Source organism: Urtica dioica, chromosome 8 (assembly GCF_054948205.1).
Source record: "Urtica dioica subsp. dioica isolate 48M chromosome 8, U.dioica_male_clone48M_v1_H2, whole genome shotgun sequence".
NCBI classification, from domain to species: domain Eukaryota; kingdom Viridiplantae; phylum Streptophyta; class Magnoliopsida; order Rosales; family Urticaceae; genus Urtica; species Urtica dioica.
In genome coordinates this window covers 40,312,112-40,337,124 of record NC_142763.1, presented here as the reverse complement: position 1 = coordinate 40,337,124, position 25,013 = coordinate 40,312,112, and the positions used below count along the sequence as shown (strand labels likewise).

At 34.0% G+C, this 25,013-nt stretch overlaps 4 protein-coding genes across 4 annotated transcripts; all 4 read right to left on the bottom strand.

Annotated features, from left to right (window-relative positions):
- Positions 1-3,420: 3,420 nt before the first annotated feature.
- LOC149389800 (methyltransferase) lies at positions 3,421-6,405 on the bottom strand. Its single transcript, XM_089623554.1, has 8 exons — positions 6,179-6,405; positions 5,995-6,068; positions 5,393-5,535; positions 5,236-5,282; positions 5,019-5,127; positions 4,850-4,911; positions 4,498-4,615; positions 3,421-3,825 (listed from the first exon to the last, which is right to left on the bottom strand). Exons 1-8 carry the CDS (start codon positions 6,344-6,346, stop codon positions 3,680-3,682), a joined length of 867 nt encoding a protein of 288 aa, XP_089479680.1. The 5' UTR covers positions 6,347-6,405; the 3' UTR covers positions 3,421-3,679.
- A 2,920-nt stretch (positions 6,406-9,325) lies between these two features.
- Positions 9,326-10,264, bottom strand: LOC149389799 (thymocyte nuclear-like protein). The gene is made up of 2 exons (XM_089624196.1): positions 9,515-10,264; positions 9,326-9,457 (listed from the first exon to the last, which is right to left on the bottom strand). Exon 1 carries the CDS (start codon positions 10,165-10,167, stop codon positions 9,643-9,645), a length of 525 nt encoding a protein of 174 aa, XP_089480322.1. The 5' UTR covers positions 10,168-10,264; the 3' UTR covers positions 9,326-9,457; positions 9,515-9,642.
- Positions 10,265-13,585: 3,321 nt separating this feature from the next.
- LOC149389798 (uncharacterized) lies at positions 13,586-14,616 on the bottom strand. The gene is made up of 2 exons (XM_089622725.1): positions 14,266-14,616; positions 13,586-14,176 (listed from the first exon to the last, which is right to left on the bottom strand). Exons 1-2 carry the CDS (start codon positions 14,614-14,616, stop codon positions 13,586-13,588), a joined length of 942 nt encoding a protein of 313 aa, XP_089478851.1.
- Positions 14,617-14,957: 341 nt separating this feature from the next.
- LOC149389797 (uncharacterized) lies at positions 14,958-16,035 on the bottom strand. Its single transcript, XM_089622724.1, has 4 exons — positions 15,844-16,035; positions 15,537-15,762; positions 15,379-15,421; positions 14,958-15,012 (listed from the first exon to the last, which is right to left on the bottom strand). The coding sequence occupies exons 1-4, from the start codon at positions 16,033-16,035 to the stop codon at positions 14,958-14,960; spliced, it is 516 nt and encodes a 171-aa protein (XP_089478850.1).
- Positions 16,036-25,013: the final 8,978 nt, after the last annotated feature.

The window sequence follows — 25,013 nt, the reverse complement described above, 5'->3', positions numbered from 1 at the left end:
ATCGATGACGACATTGAGTGTGACTAGAGGCACGTCGAGAAGAACATAGCCTCCTTGAAGCTCGTCGTCAAGAAGCTCTGCGGCGGAGGCTTCCAGAGGCACGTCGAGAAGATGGTGAAGAGCCTCGCCTCATCTTCCCTGATAAGAAAATCTCTCCAAAATCTAATTATGATCCTGCTGAATCAGGCCTTCCAATCATTTTCCCACTCTCTTCGAAGATTCTAATTTTTTTTCTTCTTCTCATAACAGAGATCGTCGGTCAATCTCAAACCCTAACGATCTTTGCTACTTCGAGCACCGGATTTTGCAATCGTACTGGTCGGAGTACCGATGCTCGACGCAGAAAAGCTCGTCACACCGACACTTGAATCCGGTCAAACTGATCTTTCTCCGACCAGCAGCCGGATCACCAGAGACGATTGATCCTTGATATGATCCTAGAAGCGACAAAACCAAGGTATTTCGAGCCAATTATGAATTTGAGGATCAAATATTTCAATGAAGAATACCATGGTTTAAACGAAGCTGAATGGGGGATATACAAAGCTTAGTCTGGGCTTATTCAACAAGTCAGTTCAATTGTGCGCAACGACGGTGAAAATCAGATGCAAAAGAGCCTAATTGCAATGATTATGGTTCTAGAAAGAGTCATTAGAATGCCTTAGTCGTTTTTAGGCATTGGATCCATATTTTTAACAATAAATAAGGTTGTTCACTTATTGGGAGTTACTTTGTAACCACTTAGAATAATTGGACGAATTTGGAGTGTTTATACTCATTTAGTGTGTTGTTTTGTGTGTTTTTATGTCAAAACTCTAAGTTCCAAAGTTATAAAGGCTGAGAGCTATTTGCATTTAGGTTTAGTTTTTATTACTAGTGTCTTAAATATTGTTTTTAGAGCTATTGGAGAAAAACGTTTTTGGCTGATTGTAAATCCTCTCCAAGGCTATAAATAAGTTTTTAAGTGAATTTGTAATTAGAATACATCTCATTTGAATGAAATTTATGTAAGTTTGTGTCTTTCTTTGTTCTTGAAAGGGCTTTTTGAATTTATCAAGTTTTCTTGTAGCGTTCAACAACTTGATTTATCATCTTGATTCTTAAGTGTTCATCTTGAGTATCTTGGTGTGGCATCCTAAACATTGTAGGCTTGGTTTTTATCTCTCTAGATATTGAGTCAAATCTCAACATTCTAGTCCCTTGTAAGATCTTCGGTTTTTTTTTTCCAATCATTGTTATTGGGTCTTGTCATATTTGTTTGTAAGGATCATATAAATCCTCCTCCGAATGTCGGCCATTATATTCCTAATGTAGTGACGGATCGCTCCGACGCGCGCGACGAGCTCAAGGGAATTGCGATCTTCTCGATTTAATTCGGCTCCGTCTATCTCAACCATCTATAGAAGAAGAGTATTTTTTGGAGTTTTATTAAAAATTGACTATTTTATCTCAATTTTAAAAAAATTGGACTATTTACCAAATACAAACTCAAAAATATCAGATAGCTACATTGCCCATTTTTAAAATAAAGTCAAATATGCGTTTTGATTGCGGAGAGAAGAATATAATTGACAAGTAATGCAGAATGTAATCGTTCGTACGCCAACACCTCTTACAATGGGAAAGACCGTTAGACTTTTGGTGATACCAATATTGTCCTACATTTGAGTCTTTGACCCTATCGTTATTATGATCACACAATCAACGAAAGGCTTTAAAGAAAAACAAGAAATTAGATTTGTGGACACAAATATTTTGGCTTATTGGATTAGTTTCACAACATTTTTAAACTAGATAAAATGATCTAAAGGGAAAACTCTAAAATGTAACAAGATGGCTAGATTAGACGTACGATTTTAATGATTATAAAATTGATGGTATATATCTAAGTCAAAACAAAATTATGCAAGGATTTTCTTTTTATTTTTACTAGTTAATTAATCTTTATAAAATTAAAATACTTTCATCAAAATATAATCAATAATCAAATATATTACCTTAAATTGAAATATTCAATACCTCATTTTTTGTGTGTGTTATTTTTTGTCATATATATTTTCAAACTAAATTTGCCCATTAGTATGACAATGAAAACAAAGGCACATATTTTAAAGTCTGGTTACTAATTCCGAAAAGAGTTCTACGGCAACAAGTATACAGACACAATAGGTCCTCTCTCAGTTTTTGTTGGATTACTATAGACACAAGATTAGGGTTTTTGACTAGATAATATGATTAGCAATAATATTGGATTGACTAACAATATTATATTCATATGCATGTATAACAAGAAAATCACTAACAGAAAACTCAGCAGCCACAACGTGTGGTTCGAAACTCTATGTTTTCAGATTACACTTTTTTCAACAAATAAATAAGTTGCCGTAGGTATCTTCACAACCATATCATCAAAACAATTTTCAGCCGTATTTCTCATTCAAGTTCATTTTCTCGAATTAATTCTAAACACTGCTCTAAAATAGGACCGCTTTAACTTATGGTGATGTACGTCATCGTCATAGATGACCATAAATTAAAGGGTTTTTTATGGCGTAAAATAATCCTTGAATTTTATATTTGTATTATTTTGACCCCCCAACTTTGTTAGCATTTTGGTCCCAACCAATGCTAGCTTTGATAATACGGACCCTAAAGCCACATAATACAAAAGTTAAACTGTTTTGTTTTTATTTTATTTTAATTATACCTTTTTAAAGTTTAAAATTAAGATTGGCGTAAAAGATTATTTGCGCCAAAAAGCTAAAGATAAATATTACTTATAAATTAATTAAAAAAATTTAATCGCGACGTTACAAATACATAATTTTTTTTTCTTGTTGCGGACACTAGATATGTAGGTCCTCACCAGTTGCAAGAATGGTATTAAGAGGTAGGGCGACACAGAAAAATCGGTGAAATCATAAATCGGATCGGACCACGGGTCTTTAGATCAACGGTCCGGATTTAAATTTCACCAGTCCGATTAACGGTCTAGATGGTCCAAAACAATCCGGTCTAAAACGGTCCCAATGGTTTAAAATTGTCTGAAACGGTTTAAACCGGACCAGACCGTTTTAACCGATTTGATCCGGTCTAGTTTTTTTTTCTTCTAATTTTGTCCAATCCGGTTTAATTTTTTTAAAACCGTTTAGAACAGTCTTATTTGGTTTTTTGCCCGGTTTTAGAACTCAGTTTGAAATTAGAAGGTCAAACCTAGCTTCGTCCATACCACTTATCTTTTTTCACCTGCCTTAGAGATTACATAAATGAAAGCAAAATTAAATATATGATGTGTGTGTGGTGTGTAAAGATTGTGTTAACACCAGATCATTAAATTAGTGATCTTCGAATCACTTTGGTCAAATAAAGATTTGCTCGATGTAGACAAGATACTTCTATATATGAAAGTGAGGCCTCCAGTCATTTTACTTCACTGTTTAATATTAAAATAGGTACGTGATTGAGATATTCAAATCAAAGATACAAGGAAAAAGAAAAAAGCTTCTCTAGTTTAGCTCTCTCTCAAAAGTCAAAGATGATAACCACACGAGTTAAAACCGAACCAGCCAAATGTGTGGAGGGACTAAGACTTTGACAATTTTAATATTGCTAAGAACTCAATTACCTTAAAGAGCAAGTAACAGGAAGAGAGACTTGCCTCAAATGATATAAAAAACTACTAAACTGTTCGATGAGAATCGGACCATAACATGAGCGTCGATAAAAGCGCGATTGCTGCAGTCTCGACGCGTAGACGATGCTGTCCGAGGCCTACCCCCGTCACGCCTGCCTTGATTATCATCTTTAGCTCGTTCTCCGTGAAGTCTGCGCAAACACAAAAAAATAATAATAATAATAATAATAATAATGAATAAATTCACTCAATCCATTAATAAAAAAGATAAAAATAAAATAAAATAAAATAAAAGTTTTTTTAGCACAGTTTATCCATGAACTATTCTCTAAGTTGTATTTTTTGTCACTTAATAGGCCATAAATAAACACATAAAGGGTATTATTTCCTATTCAATTTGTTTAAGGACCAAAATACTATTTGGAGAATAGTTCCGGGACGATTCATGCTAATAGCCAAAACAGAATACAAGTATAGACAAATAAACAAAAACATATTTGAAATCATAACTATCTATTAAAAAAATAAAAAACAATAAAGCTTTTCTTTCAGCAGAAGTTTTACCAGAACTATATTCCAAGTTTTATTTTGGTCATTTAATACGCTAAAATTTATTACTTGAAGGGCATTTTTTTCTTTTTTCCTATTGAAATAGGTTAAGGACCAAAAAGCTATTCGGAGACTAGTTCAGAATTAAAGAAAGAATACAAATATCGATGCACAAATACAGATTTAAAGCCACATCTGATCGAAGTACGCAGCTTATAGATGAAGTTTCTTCAGAAGTATATAAAGGTGATCGCAGATATATAAGATGAATCGTGGCACATCATAAAATCACAGCTCGGTAACACAATACTAACCTCCTTCAGGTCCTATTATGATCGTTCCACGGGACTGAACACTCGGCAATTTAGTCAAAGTACTAACAAGTGGAGATCCTTCGGCTACGGCAACAAAAGATAGTTTCGACTGCGAAACCTATTCAACAAGATTATAATGACAGTTTTAACCAATGATAAAAATTTAAAAAAAAAAAAAAAAAAGCCAATCTTAACAAGTCCTATAAAAAAATCAGAAAATTAAGCCGGATTTGGAATCAAACACATGCAATCTCGAACTTAAGACTTAGAGTTCATAAGCTATGCTAAAATAAGTTATTAAACCCCCACTGTAAACATCACCGTGTAGTGCAAGAATAGAACCGAAACTCACTGATTGTATAAAGTCATCTATTTTCATCGGAGGATTCAAAACCATCTCATGTAGCCGCTGACCTGTCAAAGAGGTACTTCAATATAAAATAAAATTTAAGGATAGAACCTTGTACAAAAACGAACAAAAAAAGTTAGAGCAAAATTATTAAATGTTATTAATCATATACATTGTTTGGTTGCAGCGAGAACAACACGTTCCAATCTATCAACCCGATTTTCCGAGATCGAAGGGGAACGTTCGGTCAGCAGAGGAGTAACACTGCTAGCTCCGAGCTCCTAATGAAGGAATATATATATAGAAAACAGAATAAAAATCGATGCAAAACAAGACTAACTAGTTCAGATAGAAGAGCAAACATTCTCACGCTTTTTATCGGCAATTACCGTGCATTTCTCAATGAGCCAATCAGATCTACCACCCTTCAGCGTACCTTTAAATTTAAATAATCGCTTGTAAGCACATGAATATTCGTTCGACAAGCCAGTTATGAACTTAAATTCTATAATAAATTGGACCCAAAAATCATATTTAAGAAAATACCAAAGGCTGCGACCACATGCCACTGCGTGCTCTGAGGAAGAACAAACTTGGGATCTTCGAGAGCCAAAAAATCGATCCCGGCTCGGTCGATCCTCTCAATGCATCCCTCTACGAGACCTCCTTTCCCATTGAAAAGCTCTACCCTTGCACACATTACACCACGTATAACTTCTTAAGTCATTTCCTTAAATCCAAACTACATTAAATGTCAAGAATTTCCCATCAGAGTTGAACTTGAAAGACACAATATTGCACAATACTTACTAATTTTTAATGAGTTAAAGATTAAATCTTGTAAAGCTTAAAATTAAATATAAAAAATTCAATCAGTAAAACTGTACAAAATGTCACAAATTTTATCAACGGAGCTGAGCTTCAAAAGATACAATCTTGCAAATTGATTTCCAATTTCAAAAAAATCTAAAAAAATTAAATTAAGAGTAGAATTGTACAAAATGTCACAAATTTTCTCAATGGAAGTTGAGCTTCAAACACAATAGCATTGGCATTGATTTCCCACTTTTGATTGGCAAAAGATTGAATATTTTGAAGTGTCAAAATTTTGGTTTACTAGTTTTAATTCGAAAAGGTATATGCAGTACCTTTCATTAAGACCCAATCTGAGGACTTTAGTCATATGCCATACTTCATCACCTTCAACACGAATGACATTTCCCTGAAATATTTGCCCACCGACCCAGAAATAAAAATAATTATTTACAATCAAATCAAGCTCAAACCTTTAAGTCATAAACAGAAAAGCTTTCATCTTTACCATACACATACCTTGGTAGAGGGAAGAACTTGAGAGAAGAAACGAGGTAGACCACCACGGGACTGGTTCGAGTAATCCGAGGAAGAAGAAGAAGATGATGAGAATGTTCGGAGGGTTGTCAAGGCGTTCAAGTTTAACGCTCCGCCAAAACGAGGTCGTATTGGAGCGAAAACCGCCATTTTCAATTCAGCTTTTTAGGACATGTAATGGAAAATGCTCGTCTCTCAACCTAAAGCTTTACTAATATGAAAAAGCCTTTCAAGTTCTAGTAAAACCACTCTGTCCCACTGGTCATTATCAAGAGGCTAAAACCCTCATAATTTACTGGAAGCTAACCGGTTAAACGACGGTGTAAAGTGTAAACAGAAACAAAAAATATGTTATATTTCTTTTTCGTTCTCTTCTCGCGTACTATATTTTCCCTCATATTTTTATCCATTTTTTTTTTTTACAAACTATATAATATTTTGTGCGGAAATTACTTGGATAAACACATTTTCAAAACGAAAAATTGTACATTTGCAATCCATTGATTAGCAAAATAGTCAGTGTTTCAACTTTTCAGCAAATTAGTCAAATTTACGTTTTCAAATTTTTTTTTACAGTCAAAATTAAAAATTTTAACGATTATTATAAACAATTTATCACTTTCATAAAAATTACTCTTGGGAAAAAAAAAACTTGAAATCAAATTAAAATTTTGGTTATTTCACTAAACTAAGACAAATCTTACCTATTTTGTAAATTCATAACTTTAAATTGACTATTTAACTACATCACCCTTTCCAAAAATAATTCTTATAATAACGTAATTCTAAAAAAAATATCTTGTATTCTCTGTCCATTTCCTATTATACATTTCATCCAAACATTCGTCATCATCTAAACATACAATTGTATTATAAGCTCAAGACATTTTAGATGATATTTTTTTTACATGATATTTTAGGTACTTTTTCGTTCCACCTTAAATCGTGATTTTTAATGTTTTTTTAGATCAATATATTATATCTCACGTGGTTTGATCTAAGGGCGGACCTTATGGCCGAGCACGCGATCAATTGGTGGTAGAATCTTCAAACCCAATCGTTTATGTCACCGTTTATGTCACTTTTACATTGTACTAAGAGGGCTGGCTATGAAGGCAATACCCAATATGTCAGGACTCATCAAAATTCAATGAAAGTCAATGTTAACGAGGGTCGTGAAGTCGTTAATATCTTTTCTCCATTAAACTCGAGAGCACCATGACTATAAAAAAACATAAATCCAAAATTTCACGATCTTTAAGAGCTTTCGAAAAGACAATTAAACATAATGAGGGCCGGGGCTATTGGTCATGGTCTTGTCCTTGCCGCAAAGTCGATTAATCACAACAAGGCGAATGAATATCTATCTTTTGAGGAAAAAGATAGATATTTGAAGAATGAAAAAATTGGGCAATGACCATAAAAGAGGGGATTTTGAGGAAGAAGAAGCTTATAAGTTTGTAAGATGAAGGGGGATAAAGAAAAAGATTTAAAATAAATAAGTACATAAAAACATAAAGAAATTAAAATATTTTTATTCTAAATTTTTTTAATTTTAGCCTTATTTTTGCTTCACCTGATCATCGCATATAATAGTTTGAACAAATGAAAATTTATGTAATTTATCTTAATGGTAACGGTTAGTATTATATGTCTTTTTTTTTTCCCTTAAAAGTCTTTTCAGATTTATGCACTAAGACTTAAATATATTACATGTAATTTGAATTACTTTTCAAAATGATTCTTCTTTCATTTAGGAATTTTGTATTATTTGAGTCCTAACTTTTTAATAAAATATGTGATGTGTCACGTGTATGCTATGACCTATGAATTGGAAATACATTTGTTACTATATTATGCTTTATTCAAAGGGAAAATAACACATTTATACCCTGTGTTTGAGTGAAATGTCGAGTTTAATCCTCAATTTTCAAAAATGTCGAGTTCATACCCTCTGTTTAACTAAAATGACGAAATTATACATTCTGTTTAACTAAAATGACGAAATTATACCCTGAAATAGACAACAGTGTCACGAATATTCTTTTTATTGACTTTTCATTGACGTTGACTATAATATTTATATATAAACACCAATTATCTTTATTCATTCGCGCCATATATGTAATTTATTTAAAAACTAAAAAATAAACAACAGTCTCTTAATCGTGAAGAACACAGAAAGAGGCAAAAGGGTAAACATCGATAGTTGATAGTCATCAAAATCGCATATTCGAATAGAGTATCCAGGATTTAGAGTTACAATTCGAACACGGAATGAAGTCATTTCTTAGGAGGTATGAGTTTTATTATTTAATTTCAATTTAAGGCTATTTTTATTTCAAAATTGAGAATTTGGAAGTTAGGGCACTGATTTAGATTTGATTTGGTTTTTCTTATTTAAGAGTTAATATCAATGAAAGAGAGATTTGTGACGCTGTTATTCATTTCATGGTATAATTTCGTCATTTTAGTTAAACAGAGTGTATAATTTCATCATTTTAGTTAAACAGATGGTATAAACTCAACATTTTTGAAAACCGAGGGTTAAACTCGATATTTCACTAAAACACAGGGTATAAATGTGTTATTTTCCCTTTATTTGATTCTCATAAATTTGCTATACTAATGTCTGCCATTCTTGGTTGTATTGAGACCTTGGCCCAACAACCAAAAGCCCACCTGGTGCACCACATCAAACCAGACCAGCCCACGCATGAATCTCCTCCCACATAGGATCCTCTCACAGCAGTGTTGTCATTAGTACCAAATATGTCGACATCCTGTGACAGCTAGAATTTTACCGTTGCAGGTCTGTGATTGGTCAAGCAATCAACACAGTTTTTTATTTCTCTTTTACTGATGCTTTGTCGCAAGAATACCTATGTATATATAAACATGCACATGGTTGTAATAATGATTTAGAGCAGAGAAAATACTCTTTAATAAAAGACTTCTTTTACCTCTACTCTACTTTCTTTAGGTTGGATAGTGAATTCATAATTCACTCAAATCCTTTTTACTTTCTCCTCAGTACAAGTACAAATATCACATCAATTAATAAAAATAATAAAAATAATAATAATAATAATAATAATAATAATAATAATAATAATTCGTTCCTCCCCTTCCCCTCGAGGCCTTAGAAATTAGGATCATTTTGTAACCCTTTAAAAATTGCAAGATTACTAAAACGGTAAACATATAAAGTATATTCATAGTTTACGGAGGCAACAAGACATACTTCTTGCGTTAAGGTTGCTGAGGTAAAAAAATAAAAAATAAAAAAAAAAGGATTTTAGCTTTACACCATCAAACCCCCACAAGAAAATAAGCATTTTTCCTAAATTCAGTCCAAAAAAACAAGCCGAGCAACCTTCGTGACCATGACCCAACTACAAAACCCTCACACGCACAAAACGTCAAACACCTTGCTTGCAGTAGACCTAATCCCCAATCTCTGGATCATCACCACAACCATCTCCATAATACCCACCGCCCAACTCACAAACCCTCTCCCAAACCTCCACCGGCACCGGAACCACCGACAGCCGAGGCTGCCGGAGCAAAGCAAAGCCCTTCGCCGCCTCGGCGTCTCCGGCGAGAGCGAGCTTTATCTCGGCCAACCCGACCGGCCTCCGCATCTCTCCGACGGCCGTGACGTCGACGGCGATTCCGCCGTCGCCGTCGGGATAGGAGCGGCGGGAGACGGAGACGACGCCGACGACGCGGCGGCAGAGGGGGCCGGAGCCGGAGTGGTAGAAGAAGCAGAGATCGGAGAGGGACATGGTTTTGAGGTTGCTCTGAGCTTGCTTGTTCTTCACGCCATCCCATTTGCTCACCCCACCGTTCGCTGATTGGTCATCCCACGACCACTCTCCTGGCTCTGTCTTCAATAGCCAGAATTGTTTCTCTTTTTCTTTCTCATTTTCGTTCTCTTTCTCTTTGCCTTTCTCTTTTCTTTTCGCCATTGTTGAAAGGGGAAGATGGAGACCGAGAAAAAAAAAAAAGAAAAAAAAAGGGTTTTGATGTTTAGCTGTGTAGAGTTAAGGCGGGAGATTTCTGAGATATTTGGCGCCAATCCCTTTATTGGGCCTTATTTGTGCCCTGTTTTAGAGTTGAAGCCATAATTGGACCTACGTACCTTTTGTTTCAAATTTAATCCATCAAATATCTCATTTGTTTTTTATTTCATAGAACCTCTTGTTTACACACACACACACACACACACACACACACACATATATATATATATACATATACATATAACTGTATTACGTTTACAGTTTCACTTAGCCTTTGTCCCATGTTCATCGTTTTCTGGCAAAAACGTCTTAAAATGATAAAAATGAGATATTTATGTTAGCCTTTGTCCCCTGTTTACAGTTTCCTGGAAAAATCGTCTTGAACTGAAAAAATGAGATATTTATGCAAAAATTGAAAAGGTGGAATATTTTAGTAGTTATCATCTTCAATTAAGAGATTTGTGGAATTTCCAATCATTTCACTGATAGCCAGTCAGTCATACAAGACATTTTTATCATCATTTTATGATCGTAATCCGATAAACAAAATATTCAGATAGATGACAGTGGGCTAGTTTTGCATTCATGTGCTTTTTTTTTTTTTTTTTTTTAAATTTGGTACCCAAGATTTAAGATGAGTGCTCTTCTGTTCCGACTTCCCCGGTCTGGTAGCACATACAGCAATGTTTTGTTTTGTTTTTTTTTTTGTTTTTTTTTTCGGGGGTGGTTGTAAATATTTATATAATAATTGTTGTTATAAGTAGAATCAGATTTCGTGTTTGGTAAAATTAATAAAATAAAATAAATATATATTATCTATTTATATGAAATAATATATATTTTTTGCGACATGAAAAATATATTAAAGTGGGTGTCTATAGATTCTAAATAATAAACTAAGATTTTCGGTGATATTATATAATTGTGATTAAAAATTAAAAAGAAAGAAAGAAAAATTGAGAAAAAAGAATATGTGAAAACTACGTATTTCAAAAGAACCAAATGCATTGCTTTTAGCTTTTGATTATAAAATTTAAAAATACTTTTCAACTTCTATAAAAGATTATTTTTACCAAACACCTATAAGCAGTTAAGTTTGTTAAAAAAAAATAAAAAAAAATAAAAGCACATTTTAAAAAGTAATCTCAAACACACCCAGTATCATATAAAATATCACAATTTTATCATGAAATCTACTTACAATAAAAGAGTGATAAATTTTTGTATTTGACATGTTTTGTCACTCCTGCTGCGTAATATGTGGCAAGCCTCTCTCTCTCTCTCTCTCTCTCTCTCTCTCTCTCTCTCTCTCTCTCAATTCACACATTTTTGTGGAAAAATATCAAGAATATCCATCGTGTTTAATAAAAATGCGAGATTTATCCATTCGATTTCTAAAAATATCAGACATATCCCTTCAGTTTAATATAAATGACATATACCTCCTCTAAAAAAATATTATATTACAAATATCACTTTTTCGTTTATTTTTTACAAAAAAATAATTTGAACTTCCCAAAATACCCTTAATAGAATAAATATTTATTTACTATTTTATTAAAAAAAATCAAAATCTCTCTTAATAAAAAAAAATCCTTAACTTTTTATAAAGAAATTTTTTAATTTTTTTTTTTGTATATAGAATAGAAAATAAAAAAAATTATTTCATAAAGGGTATTTTGGGGAGTTCAAATTTATTTTTTGTAAAAAATAAACGAAAAAGATGATATTTGTAATATAACAATTTTTTAGGGGAGGTATATGTCATTTGTATTAAACTGAATGGATATGTATGATATTTCTAAATATCGAGGGGACAAATCTTGCATTTCGATTAAACACAAGGGATACTGTTGATATTTTCCTATTTTTTTTAGATTTATTAGTATCTAGCCTCTATTAAGAGGGGAGATTAAAATAATAGTCAAACTATCAATTTATTTTAAAAGATAGGCAACATTGATTAAAGTTCCAAAGATACCCTTCTCTCTCACACCCAAACACCACACCCACCCAAACACCCAAACACCACACCCACACCCAAACACCACACCATAATCTTCCTCTGCGATCCACCGGATCTTCGCCGGAGACTCGCCGTCATCGGCGCCAAAGAAAGTGCTTCAGACTCAATCGCTACCGCCTCATGTTCCTTCTGGAGAAGCTCGCACCGGTTCTCCTCATCGGTGGTTCCGAGGTTGATTCCGACGTGGTTGTCGCTCGGGTCACCGAATTTGGAGTTAAATCATGTGTCAAACTCGAAGGCGGCGGAGATGGGGCCGGCGCATGCGGAGGTGGAGGTACGATTTCAGATTCTAGGGTTTTTTTGTTCGACAGTTAATCAGATTAAGTGTGACAGTTAATCAGATTAAGTGTGACAGTTAATCAATCACAGTTAATCTGATTAACTGTCTGTCACAGTTAATCTGATTAATTGTGACGAACTTCTTCCGAAAACGATTTCGAACATCGGTGAGTCTCGCGGTTGGACCGATCCGGATGTTCGAAGTGTCGGGGATGATTCCCCATATAACCATATTAATGCGGAAAAATAATTAATTACGCTAATCATGAGCTAATTAATTCAATGATTATATGACAAGATCTAGATTTACGTTAATTAAAATTATGCGAGAGCATATAAGTCAAGCAACCGATATAAGGGCATGTTTGGTTGCAATGGGGTTTTGATAATGAGAATGAGAATGAGAATGAGAATGAGAATGATAATGGAATAAAGAATGAATGGAATGGAAAGGAAAGAAAAATTGGATTAATTTGTTTGGTTAGTATATTGGAATGATGGTTGAATATATAATAACATGTTTGGTTATTAGCATAATAGAATGGAATCAAACTTCTTTTTACATAATTATCTTTGTTGTATATATATTAAAATGAAAAAAGGGCTTATAATATTAATTTCATTTAAGTACACAAGTTTATATAAGAACGTATATACACTTATAAATATAATTTAATTATTATTATTATTATATATATATATATCACAAATTAAAAATATAGTCAGATGTCAAAATTACCTAATATATAGTCATATATGGCTGTAAATAATTATTAGCATACATTTCATATACTAAGTATTCATTAATATGGAAACTATCATACAAATAAACAAAGCAAATATATAATTGTAACAGAAATCCATATATATGATACCTGGATCTTGAAACTGTGTATCAACCCAAAAGATGGTTTACAAAATTATATCATTTATATAATTCATAACCCAAAAGACTATACTATTTATATACTATATAATCTACCACATACTGATAAGTTCTTTCCTTACAGACATTCACAAAAAATTTGATATTTCCCTACTTATATCCCAAAGCTATTTTCAGAAATCTCCAGCAAGAAGACCTCTCACCCATTCATCTTTATCCTTGTCTTCAATGCTAAAAAAGTAAGAAATTAGAGCATTGTCTTGCATAATTATACGAGCTACCTTGTATCGCTCCATTTTTGAAATTGTCGTGTTCTTCTCCAATTCTTTGCCAAGGTTCATATGTTTCTCATTCATGTCTTCTCCAATAGCTTTACTCAAACGAATCGATGCTTTGTCAATGACTTGTGCAATGATTAAAGATGACTCTTTCAAGGCTTCAAACAAATCATCTCTTTCGGAAACTTTTCTCTTTTTTTTGGCTGACTTTGATGAAGCTTCAGATTGAGGTGTAGTGGATTGATGCATAGATTGTGCTTCATTCATGCCTTGCACATTATCATCACTCTCAAAAACTTCATCTTGCATGTGATTCTCAACATCATTCTCTTTGCTAGTTTCTTGTCCTTGTGTTTCTAATTCTTCAACCACATCTATCGGACCCTCTGAATTTTTTCCAGTTGCACGATCTTTTCCGTAAATTAAGGAGAGAACATCATAATATGGAAAAGGCTTGTATCGAAATGGGGCTGCATCCTTGTGACTCTGGGTTTTTTTTTTTTTTTTTTTTTTTAAAGAGTTACTAAAACAATACCATGTAATAAAGACCACAAAAAATTTAGTATGAAAAGTACCTGGAGATATGCATCCCATACGGGCTTTTCTGCCGTAACTATTTGCTTCTCTGAGTCCCATCCAAAACCACTGCAATTCGGTCCAGTTAACATTTCATGAACAACCTGAAAGTAAGACTTTAGCGTTTTCAATCTTGACCCAATGTTCGGATGAGCTTCTAAGTCGCAACCCGGTATCTTGTTGTGCAATTTTATTTCAAGAGCTTTTAAGTGACCAGCTTTGAAATTTCCTTCAGCCTTGTATTTTCCTTCATCGTGTAACTCCAACAACGACTCAATCAAGGCTTTGTCTTCTTCTTCAGTCCAAAATCTCTTATTTTGACCGGGACCTCTAACTTTTGAGCTTGTCATCCTATCAAACAAAGACCATGTTATGAAAATAAAACAAAAAAAAATACAAACTTTGGTAATAAAATACATAGTATGCAAATAACAGTAGGTCCATTTCATTAAATGATAAAAGCAAAACAAACTTTGATGATAAAATACATAATATCCCAATAACAGTAGCTTGGTACCATTCATGAAAAAGCAACGCAAACCAATACATAATCTGGAAAAAAAAATCAGTAGCTTTGAAAAAAAATACATAATATGAAGCATTCAGTTGCTCAATTTCATTACAAGAAAAAGATATAAGAAAAACAAACAATTTTTCATAAATAAAATAAATAATCTGAAAGTCTATGCACTCATATATGGGTTCTCCACTCATCATACATCTCATTTGCTAAATTATTTCTCCATGTTGTCCATTCATCTGATGGCTCAATATTTGTTATAAAGTCATCGATATTTTCTCCATCTTCATTCTCCTCCTCTTCCATATCATTATCCTCACTTGGCATGTAACTAATATCGTCGGGCATTTCTCTTCGAATAAAGTTGTGCAATAGACAGCATGCCAAAATTATACGATTTTGTGTCTTTATTGGATAGAACGACGGACTCCTAAGAATTGCCCAACGATTCTTAATTGCACCAAAACACCTTTCAATGACATTCCTAGCGGATGAATGCTTCATATTAAAATATTCTTGAGGACTATTTGGTTGAGGCCCTTCTCTCCATAGAGTAAGGTGGTAGCGTTGACCACGAAATGGAGCGAGAAATCCTGGGCCATTAGTGTAGCCAGCATCTACAAGGTAATATTGACCTAGATAGGAAAATCGATGTAAGGTGTTTTGACCAACAATGAATTTCATAGTTGTTTAGACTATATATTGACATAATATATCTTAACAATAGTCTATGCACTACATTTGACATACCATTCGGAACTTGCAAACCGTTTCTCCTACGTATAGCATCGCGTAGCACTCTACCATCAGCCGCTGATCCCTCCCAACCGGGTAACACATATATAAATTGCATATCGGGGGAACACACACCTAAGACATTTGTTGCTACATCACCTTTTCGAGTACGATATCTAGGTCTCTCTGTTATAGGGACTCTCACTCTAATATATGTCCCATCTAATGCTCCTAAACAATTCTACATAAATAGTTTCAAAGTTAGTTAGATTCATTTATGGAAAGAAAAAAAAAATCAAAGGTAGATTAAAAAGAAAAATACCTTAAATAATTTCCACCTCTCATCAGTTGAATCCTCCAAAATAGGCTCGGGTTTTTTCAATAAATCTCCATGTACTCTAATTATCGCGTGCAAGACATTATGAAAGTACTTACTAACTGTTTCCCCGGATCTCATAAACTGAAACTTGATTACTCTATTCTTGACATGATGAGCTAATATATGCAAAAACATAGCCACTTGCTCATCAACTTGTACATACTTATATGCCTTTAATCCACCTCTAGTTTCAAGCAATGTGCATAAATTTGTAAAGGCTTCCCTACTCAACCTAAGTTGTTCTTTACATGTGTTATTATTATCATAAACTAGTTGATGCACAATTTGCCTATTGATACCTATGTCAAGGGTATATAACTGTCGTCTAAGAGAACTAGTTGTGATATAATCTTTTATTGCTGTCTCGCGCACCTTTAAAAACCACTCAACACTACGCAAAATGTTTGACCATTGTAAAAAAAGAGTCATTAACTCCTTCTTTCTTAATATTTGCTGTTGTACTAAAGATAAACGAGCCATTATCCTACAATATATACAGCAAGTACAACAATGTTATTTATAAACTTTTGTTTTAGATACTATAGTAGTTATGCAATATACTGAACACTATTAGATACATGTAAGGTATCGAACTAACAATATTATTTGGCAAACAAATAAAAGCATACTGAACAAGAGATGTATTAAAAAAATACTGAACAAGAGCGTACATAACATTATAACAATATTATTTGGCAAACAAATAAAATAATTTATAATAAAAAAAATAGACAACACAATAAAAAAGCACAAACACTACAGAGTAGTGTATGAAAAAAAAGTCTAATAGCAATTGTATTTGACAAAAAAAGGACTGATTGTTCCTAAAAAACAATAGAGCAGAGCAACTTTGAAACTAATAATAATAATAATAATCACTACGCAAACAAAATAGATATATGTATAAGTTAACAAACCATTACCATATAAAACATGGGCTCGGCGGAATCAATGGAAGAAAATAGGAGGTTTTTTTTTTCCAGAAGAAAATGATACAAATAGACTAAAGACTCACCTGAAAAACACAAAGCAGCTCCGACGTCTCTGATGGCGGCGTGGGTCAAGGCGGAGTTCGTCGACGACGGAGACCGACGAAGAACGGGGTAGATCTGATCGTCAGGGTTTTTGGCTTGAATAAATTTGGGGCTAGGTTTAATTTGTGTTAGCTTTTCCTGTCGTAAGGGTACTTTAAGGATATAAAAAAATAATTGGAATGGAATCCTGATTCTTTAGGTACCCCTAATGAATCTGTATTCACTTAAAATGGCTGAATAACCATTGCATTAGAATTGTCATTCTGGTTTTATTTTTTAACCAAACAATAGAATGGGCCCATTTTAAAGTAATGACAATTCCATTCCAGGCCCATTACATCAAACCAAACTTGCCCTAAGAGTAAACGAGTACTTACATTGATTTTCGGTTCAGCTACAGAACGCTCATAATCCAATCGCGTACTCCTTGCGTCGTCTTGATGAAGGACTCGAGGATGACACCTTAGTCTTCCGAAACGTAATCTCCGAGACGAATAAGAAAGATGAGTGGGCACAGTCTTTATCTCACTAGATCACGAAACTAGGTGTTTCGAGATCTCTCTCTTATTTTACTAAGAATGGAAACGAATTTCCGAGGGGAGGGAGAGGCAGATGCACGGCCAAGGGAGGCTAGTGATGAACGAAATTTTTACAAAATAATTGCTTATTTTTACCTTCTCATGAACCCCTATTTATAATAGTAAAATGAGATATTCATGGAATCTTCCAGAATATTTTATTTCCTTTTATTGTGTTCACACTAGTGGATTAAATTTAGGTCATTAGATCTCAACAAGTGAATCCTACTTTTTCTCTCATCCATCAGATCAATATCTATGAGATATTATTCTCTATTTAAATAGAGAATATATTATTTAGTGAGAGAATGAAGGAGAATATATTATTTCCCTTTAAATATATTCTCATATATTCTCCTAAATACTTTCCTTTAAATAAGGAGAAAATATAGGACAATATCTTATATTATTCTCTCTCCTTTATTTAAACAACTAAAGAGAAAATATTGATAAATACCAATATTGAAAAAATCGGATTTGATGGCACACGGCCAAGGGGATTTGCGCAAATCCTATGCCAAAATTCCCAATTCGATTTTTTCATGTGTGCAAGGCCCAATTGCTTAAAATCCAATTAATCATTTATTTACTTGGTCCAACAATAAATAAATAATTAATAATTGTTTATTTACTTGATCAAACAATAAATAAACAATTCTACCATAAATATTTATTTAATTATGCGAATACCCGTTTTCCAGAATTAATGCTATCAATCACAATTACAGCAAGTGAGATTAATAATGATAAACATTATTATACGAAAGTTCTTATCCGCCTTTATCAGAGCCGAATCGGGGACTATGGACCTAGTAATAGAAGCTTAACAAATCCGATGAAAAAGACGAAATAGTCCTTTCTCTTTTTCCATCGATTCGTTTAATCTTGGTCAAATACTCCACCTTGTAAGCCAAGACTGAACTCTCTTTTATACTAGAATTATATTTACTCATCGTGACGAGTGTCCACTGATATAGTCAATTCGTGATTAAGATCCTTCAGGTTCAACCCGTATCGAGAGAAGTCAATTTATTCTGTTATACTTCCCTTGATACATATCAGCCCTAAGCATTGTTGCTTCCCTAGGGAAAGATTCTTTCGAACGTTACTTACTTCGAAAGTGCGCGCAATCTATCGGTTCTGGAATCAACCCTTAGGTGAGAGAACATTAACCTTCTTTCAGGAAGGCTGGATTCCGTATCTGTAAATCATTTCCCACTCGAATTATGCTCTGAGAAAACTCCCAAGACATAAGCTGTGATTAACATGAATAGCCTTTTAGCGAATGAGTCAAAGAGCTCAGTAACATAACCCAGTGTCCATGATCACTTTAGGATTTAGATCAAGTCTCACTGTGACCATCATAGTGGCCTCGGTTAGTGTGTCGTAACGGTCCTTAAACGACACATCTACACCAAGACCTGTCCAGGTCGTACACTTACCACAAGTGTAGACTGCTCCCACATAGTGATCAGCCTTCACCCATGTGTTCCACATATATGACTTTAGATATAGTTTTCCAGGCGTATATCAGTCATCGACCATGTTTTAGCACACCGCCCGAACTCAGGTGCCCAGCACGTGACTCAGTTAGATACGGAGGCTATGGAATAATGAATGTTTAATAAATCTCATTAAATAAGAAATAACGCTTTCAATTCAAATAGATAATAAATGTCAAACTTTATTTTATTAATAATTTCAACGAGAATTTACATAAGTATCTTCTCGTGGGCAAGAATTCCTAACACGAAGGTCGCAACTTCAGTTCTGCATATTAACTGTGATATTTAATCAGATTTGCTATGAATGTTAATTCGATTAACCATGACAAATCCTCCTCCGAAAACGATCTCGAACATGAGCGCGCCCTGCGACTGCACAGAACTGCGACTGAAGGTAGGGTTGAGATTTCGTCGTTTGAAAATTAATAAGATTTACTGTTATTCTTGTTACGGGTAATGAGATTTACTATTTTGCTTGTTACAATTAATATTATTTACTCTGACCGTTAATAATAACAACTCTTAATGATATTATTGGAATATAGAAATGTTATTCTAACAAATTAGCTATTTTCCTAAATATGTTAATAGTTAGTTTGGGCCAAATACCGAACCCGCCTTTTAAAAAAAAAAAAAACTAAAAGCAAAGGCCACAATGTAAAATACGTTTTTGGCTTTTGGTTTTTTGATTACTTTGTTCCCGTAAAAGCATTACTAAGGATCGAAATACCGTTACCGTTACCGTTCCGAGCTTCAGAATTTACTGGTAACCCCTGGTACCGTAAAGGAATACCGGGGTAAATAGGAAAAAAAGGAAACCGGTACCGTTGAACTTACCGTTACCATAGTGGTACCGTCAAATACCGTATTTACCGAGGGGAATACATAAAATAAATATACAAAAAAACATACAAAGTACGTAGGATAAAACTCATAAAATTAAAAATAGTGTACAATGTTTCAACACAATACCAAATTACAAACACAATAAAAAGTAAGTTCAATAGAATGAATATAAATGACTACTGAAAGCGACCGTATGCAGCGGTCATACAGTAATTGTGAGACCCGCACAACCTAATTTTCTAAACGCCGTCTCCATATGATTCTCTCTCTCGCAAATAAATAAATGAGATTATATTTCTCTCTCGTTTGAATTTATATAGAATTTCATTCCTCTCTCGTTTCAGATAAATGAGAAGATTTTCTCTATACTCCATCGGTTCACATTTCAAGTGGGATTTCAAGATTTCAAAGGAAATAATATCAAGGAATTTCTCGAAGGAACGAGGAAATAATCGAGAATGAGAAATTAAGAATATCAAGGTCGATAAAGTTTTAGAATATATTCACGAATGTAAGAAAGATTGTGAAAGTGAAAATATATTTTAAAGACCTAACTAATTTCAACGTGAAAGGAATCCGGAAGGAAGTTAGTGAAGTAAATTCCTCGTTATATTTTTCCGTCTCTCGAGTGAATTATGGTCCAATGAGTTTATCGAGTAATTTAAATATATTAAGGTAATGATAAATCTCGGAAGGAGTGAAGGAATTATCGAGTTATCTCAATTAATAAAGTATTTCCGAGGAAATATTTTCGGGAGATAATTTAATAAATAAATTCTCAAGAACGAGAATTATTTCCGAGAAACCTTGAATATATTTGAATTAATCGAGAACGAATGAGAAAATTCTCGGTTCGAATCATATAATTATAATCCGCTCGATTATGGATTTAATTAAATAATTATATGAGGATGAGTTAGTTGTAACAATTTTTCAGGACCCATTTGAAAGAAAATAAGGAATAAGGGGTTGGATTGTAATTAATAGGATAAGGTTGAGCTTGCCAACTCATCACTTATCTACATTAGTTACCTTTGCCATTAAGTCTCCATGGCCGAATAAAATTAAGCACATCAGTAAAAAAAAACCCCCACGAGGAAAGAAAAGAAAAAAGAAGGAAAGGAAAGAAAGAAAGACCGAAGAAAAGGAAAAGAAAAGAAGAAGAAGAAGAAGAAGAGAATCGAGCGGGAGCGAGAGAGAAGCCAAGAGAGCGACAGAGAGGAAGAGAGCGAGAGAGCGAGACGGAGTTGAGCTCGCGAAGAGGAAGCTCGGCCGACAGCCACCGAGACCCGAAGCCACCTCGCGCGCGTCTCAGCTGAGAAGACGAGGACGCCGTGATCCGTCGAGGACACCGGGAAAGGCGGGATCCGGCGGGATCTGGGAGGAATTGGATGTCGTCGCGTCGGGAAGGTGGCGGTTTGGCGGGATCCGGGCGGGATCTGGGGAAAAATAGCTTGGATCTGGGGACCCGGGTTTTTGATTTTTTTTTCTTAACTGAACCGGACCGGGAAGTGTGAACCGGGTTCCTCACTGGTTCCCGGTCCGGTTCCCCCGGAATCACCGGAATGTTCCGGTTTTGGTGGTTCCGGTGCCGAGGAGTCCAAAAAAGGGGGAACCGGACCGGTTCCCGTCTGGTTCCCCCGGAATTTAAAACCTATTAGAACAATACAATTATCCCAATATGTACAAATTATAATTTATAAATAAGGCAAAATTCAGGAGTTTTGTGCAAGTAATAAAGATAGTAATAGGGACTACTACTGTTGTTTTAAAGATATATCAAATATTTAAAAAATAATGGTGATAAAAATTGAAAGAAGAATAAAATTGTAGATATCTAACGATTTTGTGTAAACAATAAAGATAACGTAGTTATATTAATATGCATTTAATATTTAAAGATGGAGTTATAGAAATAAATATTAAACATTCAAAGATAATGGAGTTATAGAAATAAATATTAAACATTTAAAGTCGTTGGTTAATAAGTTGAAATAGTTGAGATATTTAAAATTAGAAGAAAACTATAATTGTAACTATTTTGGGATTTAGCGTAAACAATGAAGATAGAGGAGTTAATATGGATCACTATTATTTCTTTAAAGATATATCACATATTAAAAAAAATGGTGATAAAAATGGAAAGAAAAATAAAATTGTAGATATATAAGGGTTTTGTGTAAATGAAGACAATGGAATTATTGGTAATAAATATTAAAGATTTAAAGATAATGAAGTTATAGCATAAATATTGAACATTAAAGATAGTTGGATAAGGAGAAAGGAGATCTATAGTCGTGCTCTTCCACGTCTACTTAAAACATTATCTAACCATCTAAGCTACATGATTTCTTTGACATTTGTTAACTAACTTATATTTATTATTTGAATGCAACTATGTAAGCATAATTTAAACGATCTTAATTAGCCAAGATTTTAGAATTAGATGATTTTCACAAGCATTAGAGATCGAGAAAACCTACCTCTATCAATGACGAGAGCGACAACGGCGGTGGCGGAATCACCGGAATTGGTTTCTCTCTCTTGACCTCTTAAATCTTGATAGCTTTCTTTTGATGGCTCAGAAAACTGCGTAATGGGTTGAGAGAAGACCAATCCCTAAGGTTAGCTTTATATAGACCCACCATCAGGGTATATAGGGAAGTTACCTTTTATTTATTAACCAATATGATTTGTCTTATTTATTATTAAACCCTAATAGGTAATATACTTGGGCCACATTATTTTCCACATATACAAAGCCCACTAATGAGCTTTAGGAATATTCGATCTAACATTCTCCCACTTGGCCCACGTGTCATGCCATATAGTTTAATAATAACCGTAATTGCGCATAGTATAAGATAAATACATCATAATATCTGTTACATCATAAAGTCATTATCAAGCATGAGAACTAATAAGGATCATAGCGGTTGTACGTCAATTTATCGACATAATCCATTCCATGTATCACAATACTAGATTCACACTCAACATGACACATAATAAGGTATTCATAACGGTCCGACAATAATGTCTTTGTTAGAAACAAAATGAATCTTGATCACATAATGCATTCATGTATATACTAATCATAAAACAAGATTCATTACTTCATATCAAAAACAAAATAGGCGAGCTCAAAGTGTCAATCACATAAAACATACATTACGTCAAGGATTACATCCAAGGATCCCCATTCTTTCAACATGATCAGTAAATACCTTAGGGGGCAATCCTTTCGTAAATGGATCTGCAACCATAAGCTTTGTGCTAATGTACTCGATTGACACATTTTTTGTTTTCGAATTTCTTCTTTAACGACAAAGTATTCCAATTCTATAAGCTTAGCACCTTTCGAATACTTGTCTTCCTTAGAAAAGAAGACTGATGAAAAAAATTATCACGGTAAATTTTCAGCGGCTTGGCGACAATGTCGATAATTCCAAGTCCTGAAATAAGGTTCCGCAGTCATAAACCATAAATCGTAACCTCAAAGCATGCTACGAATTCAGCTTCAATAGTGAATGCAGCAATGACAAACTACTTCACACTTACATGAAATCACTAATTTAGTTAAAAGAACAAATAGCCAAAAATGGAGTTTCTGTAATCCACGCATCCGGAAAAATCTGAATCTGAATATCCAATCACCTCGAGGTGATCAGATCTTTTATAAGTGAGCATACGATCTTTCGTTCCTTGCATATACCTCAGTACTTTCTTTGCAGCTTTCCAATGATCTATTCCTGGATTACTTTGATACCTGCCCACCATTCCGACAACAAAACTGATGTCTGGCCTGGTACAAGTCTGTGCGTACATCAAGCTTCCACCAATAGACTCATAGGGAATTTAGTTCCATTTGTTTGCGTTCCAATTCATTCTTTGGAAATTGATTGAGACAATTTATCTCCCTTCTAAATTGGAACAGCACCTGCAGTGTATTTGTCCATTTTGAATCTCTCAAGAACTTTATTAATGTATATTTTTGAGACAATCTCAACCATCCTTGTGATCTATCATGAGATATCTCTATTCCAATCACATAGGATGTCTCACCCATTTTCATTTCAAAGTTCTTAGAGAGAAACTCTTGGTTTGACGTAATAAACCAAGATCATTTGTTGCAAGCAAGATGTCGTCAACATGCAAAACCAGAATTATAAACTTACTCCCACTGATCTTCAGATATATACATCGATCAACGATATTTTCTTTAAATATAAAAGATGTGACGGTATCATTGAACTTAAGATACCATTGTCGGAAAACTTGTTTAAGTCTGTATATTGACTTCTTCAATTTACATACCATATGTTCCTTTCCGTCAACCACAAAACCTTCAGGATGATTCATGAAAACTTCTTCACCTAAATTCCCATTCAGAAAGGTAGTTTTCACATCCATTTGATGGAGCTCTAAATCATAATGTGCTACCATAGCCATAACAATCCTCAGAGAGTCCATTTTCGAGACAGGTGAAAAGGTCTCTTTGTAATCAACACCATCTTTCTAAGTAAAACCTTTGGCAACGAGTCGAGCCTTGTGTTTTTCGATATTGCCATTTGAATCGAGCTTGGTCTTGAAGACCCACTTGCACCCGACTCTTTTACAACCTTCAGGCAATTCAACAAGGTCCCAAACTTCGTTGTGATCCATTGATTTTAGCTCTTCTTTCATGGCGTCTAACCACTTAATATAATTCTCACTTTCTATGGCTTGTAAAAACGAAACCGGATCATTAGCAATTCCTAAGTCATATTCCGACTCTTGTAGATAACCCACATAAACATCAGAAATAGAGGATCTTCATTCTCTTACGAATCTTCTTAATGCGACTTCTTGTGGCTCATCTATGATAGGTTCATTTGGCACGACATCATTCAGTGGTGCTTGGTCATTAATTTGTTGTTCTTGCAAATCATTATCATGGTCAACATGAACAGGAACAACAACTTGAGAAGAAGGTAGAGGCAAATGTACTTGCACTCTAACTTCTTGGATTTCCACATTACGTGGTTCCAAACTCCCACTGACTTCACCATTTTCGATGAACCTAGCATTACCAGTTTCAACAATTATCGTACTATGGTTAGGACAATAGAATTGATACCCTTTAGATTTTTCTGGATAAGCAATGAAGA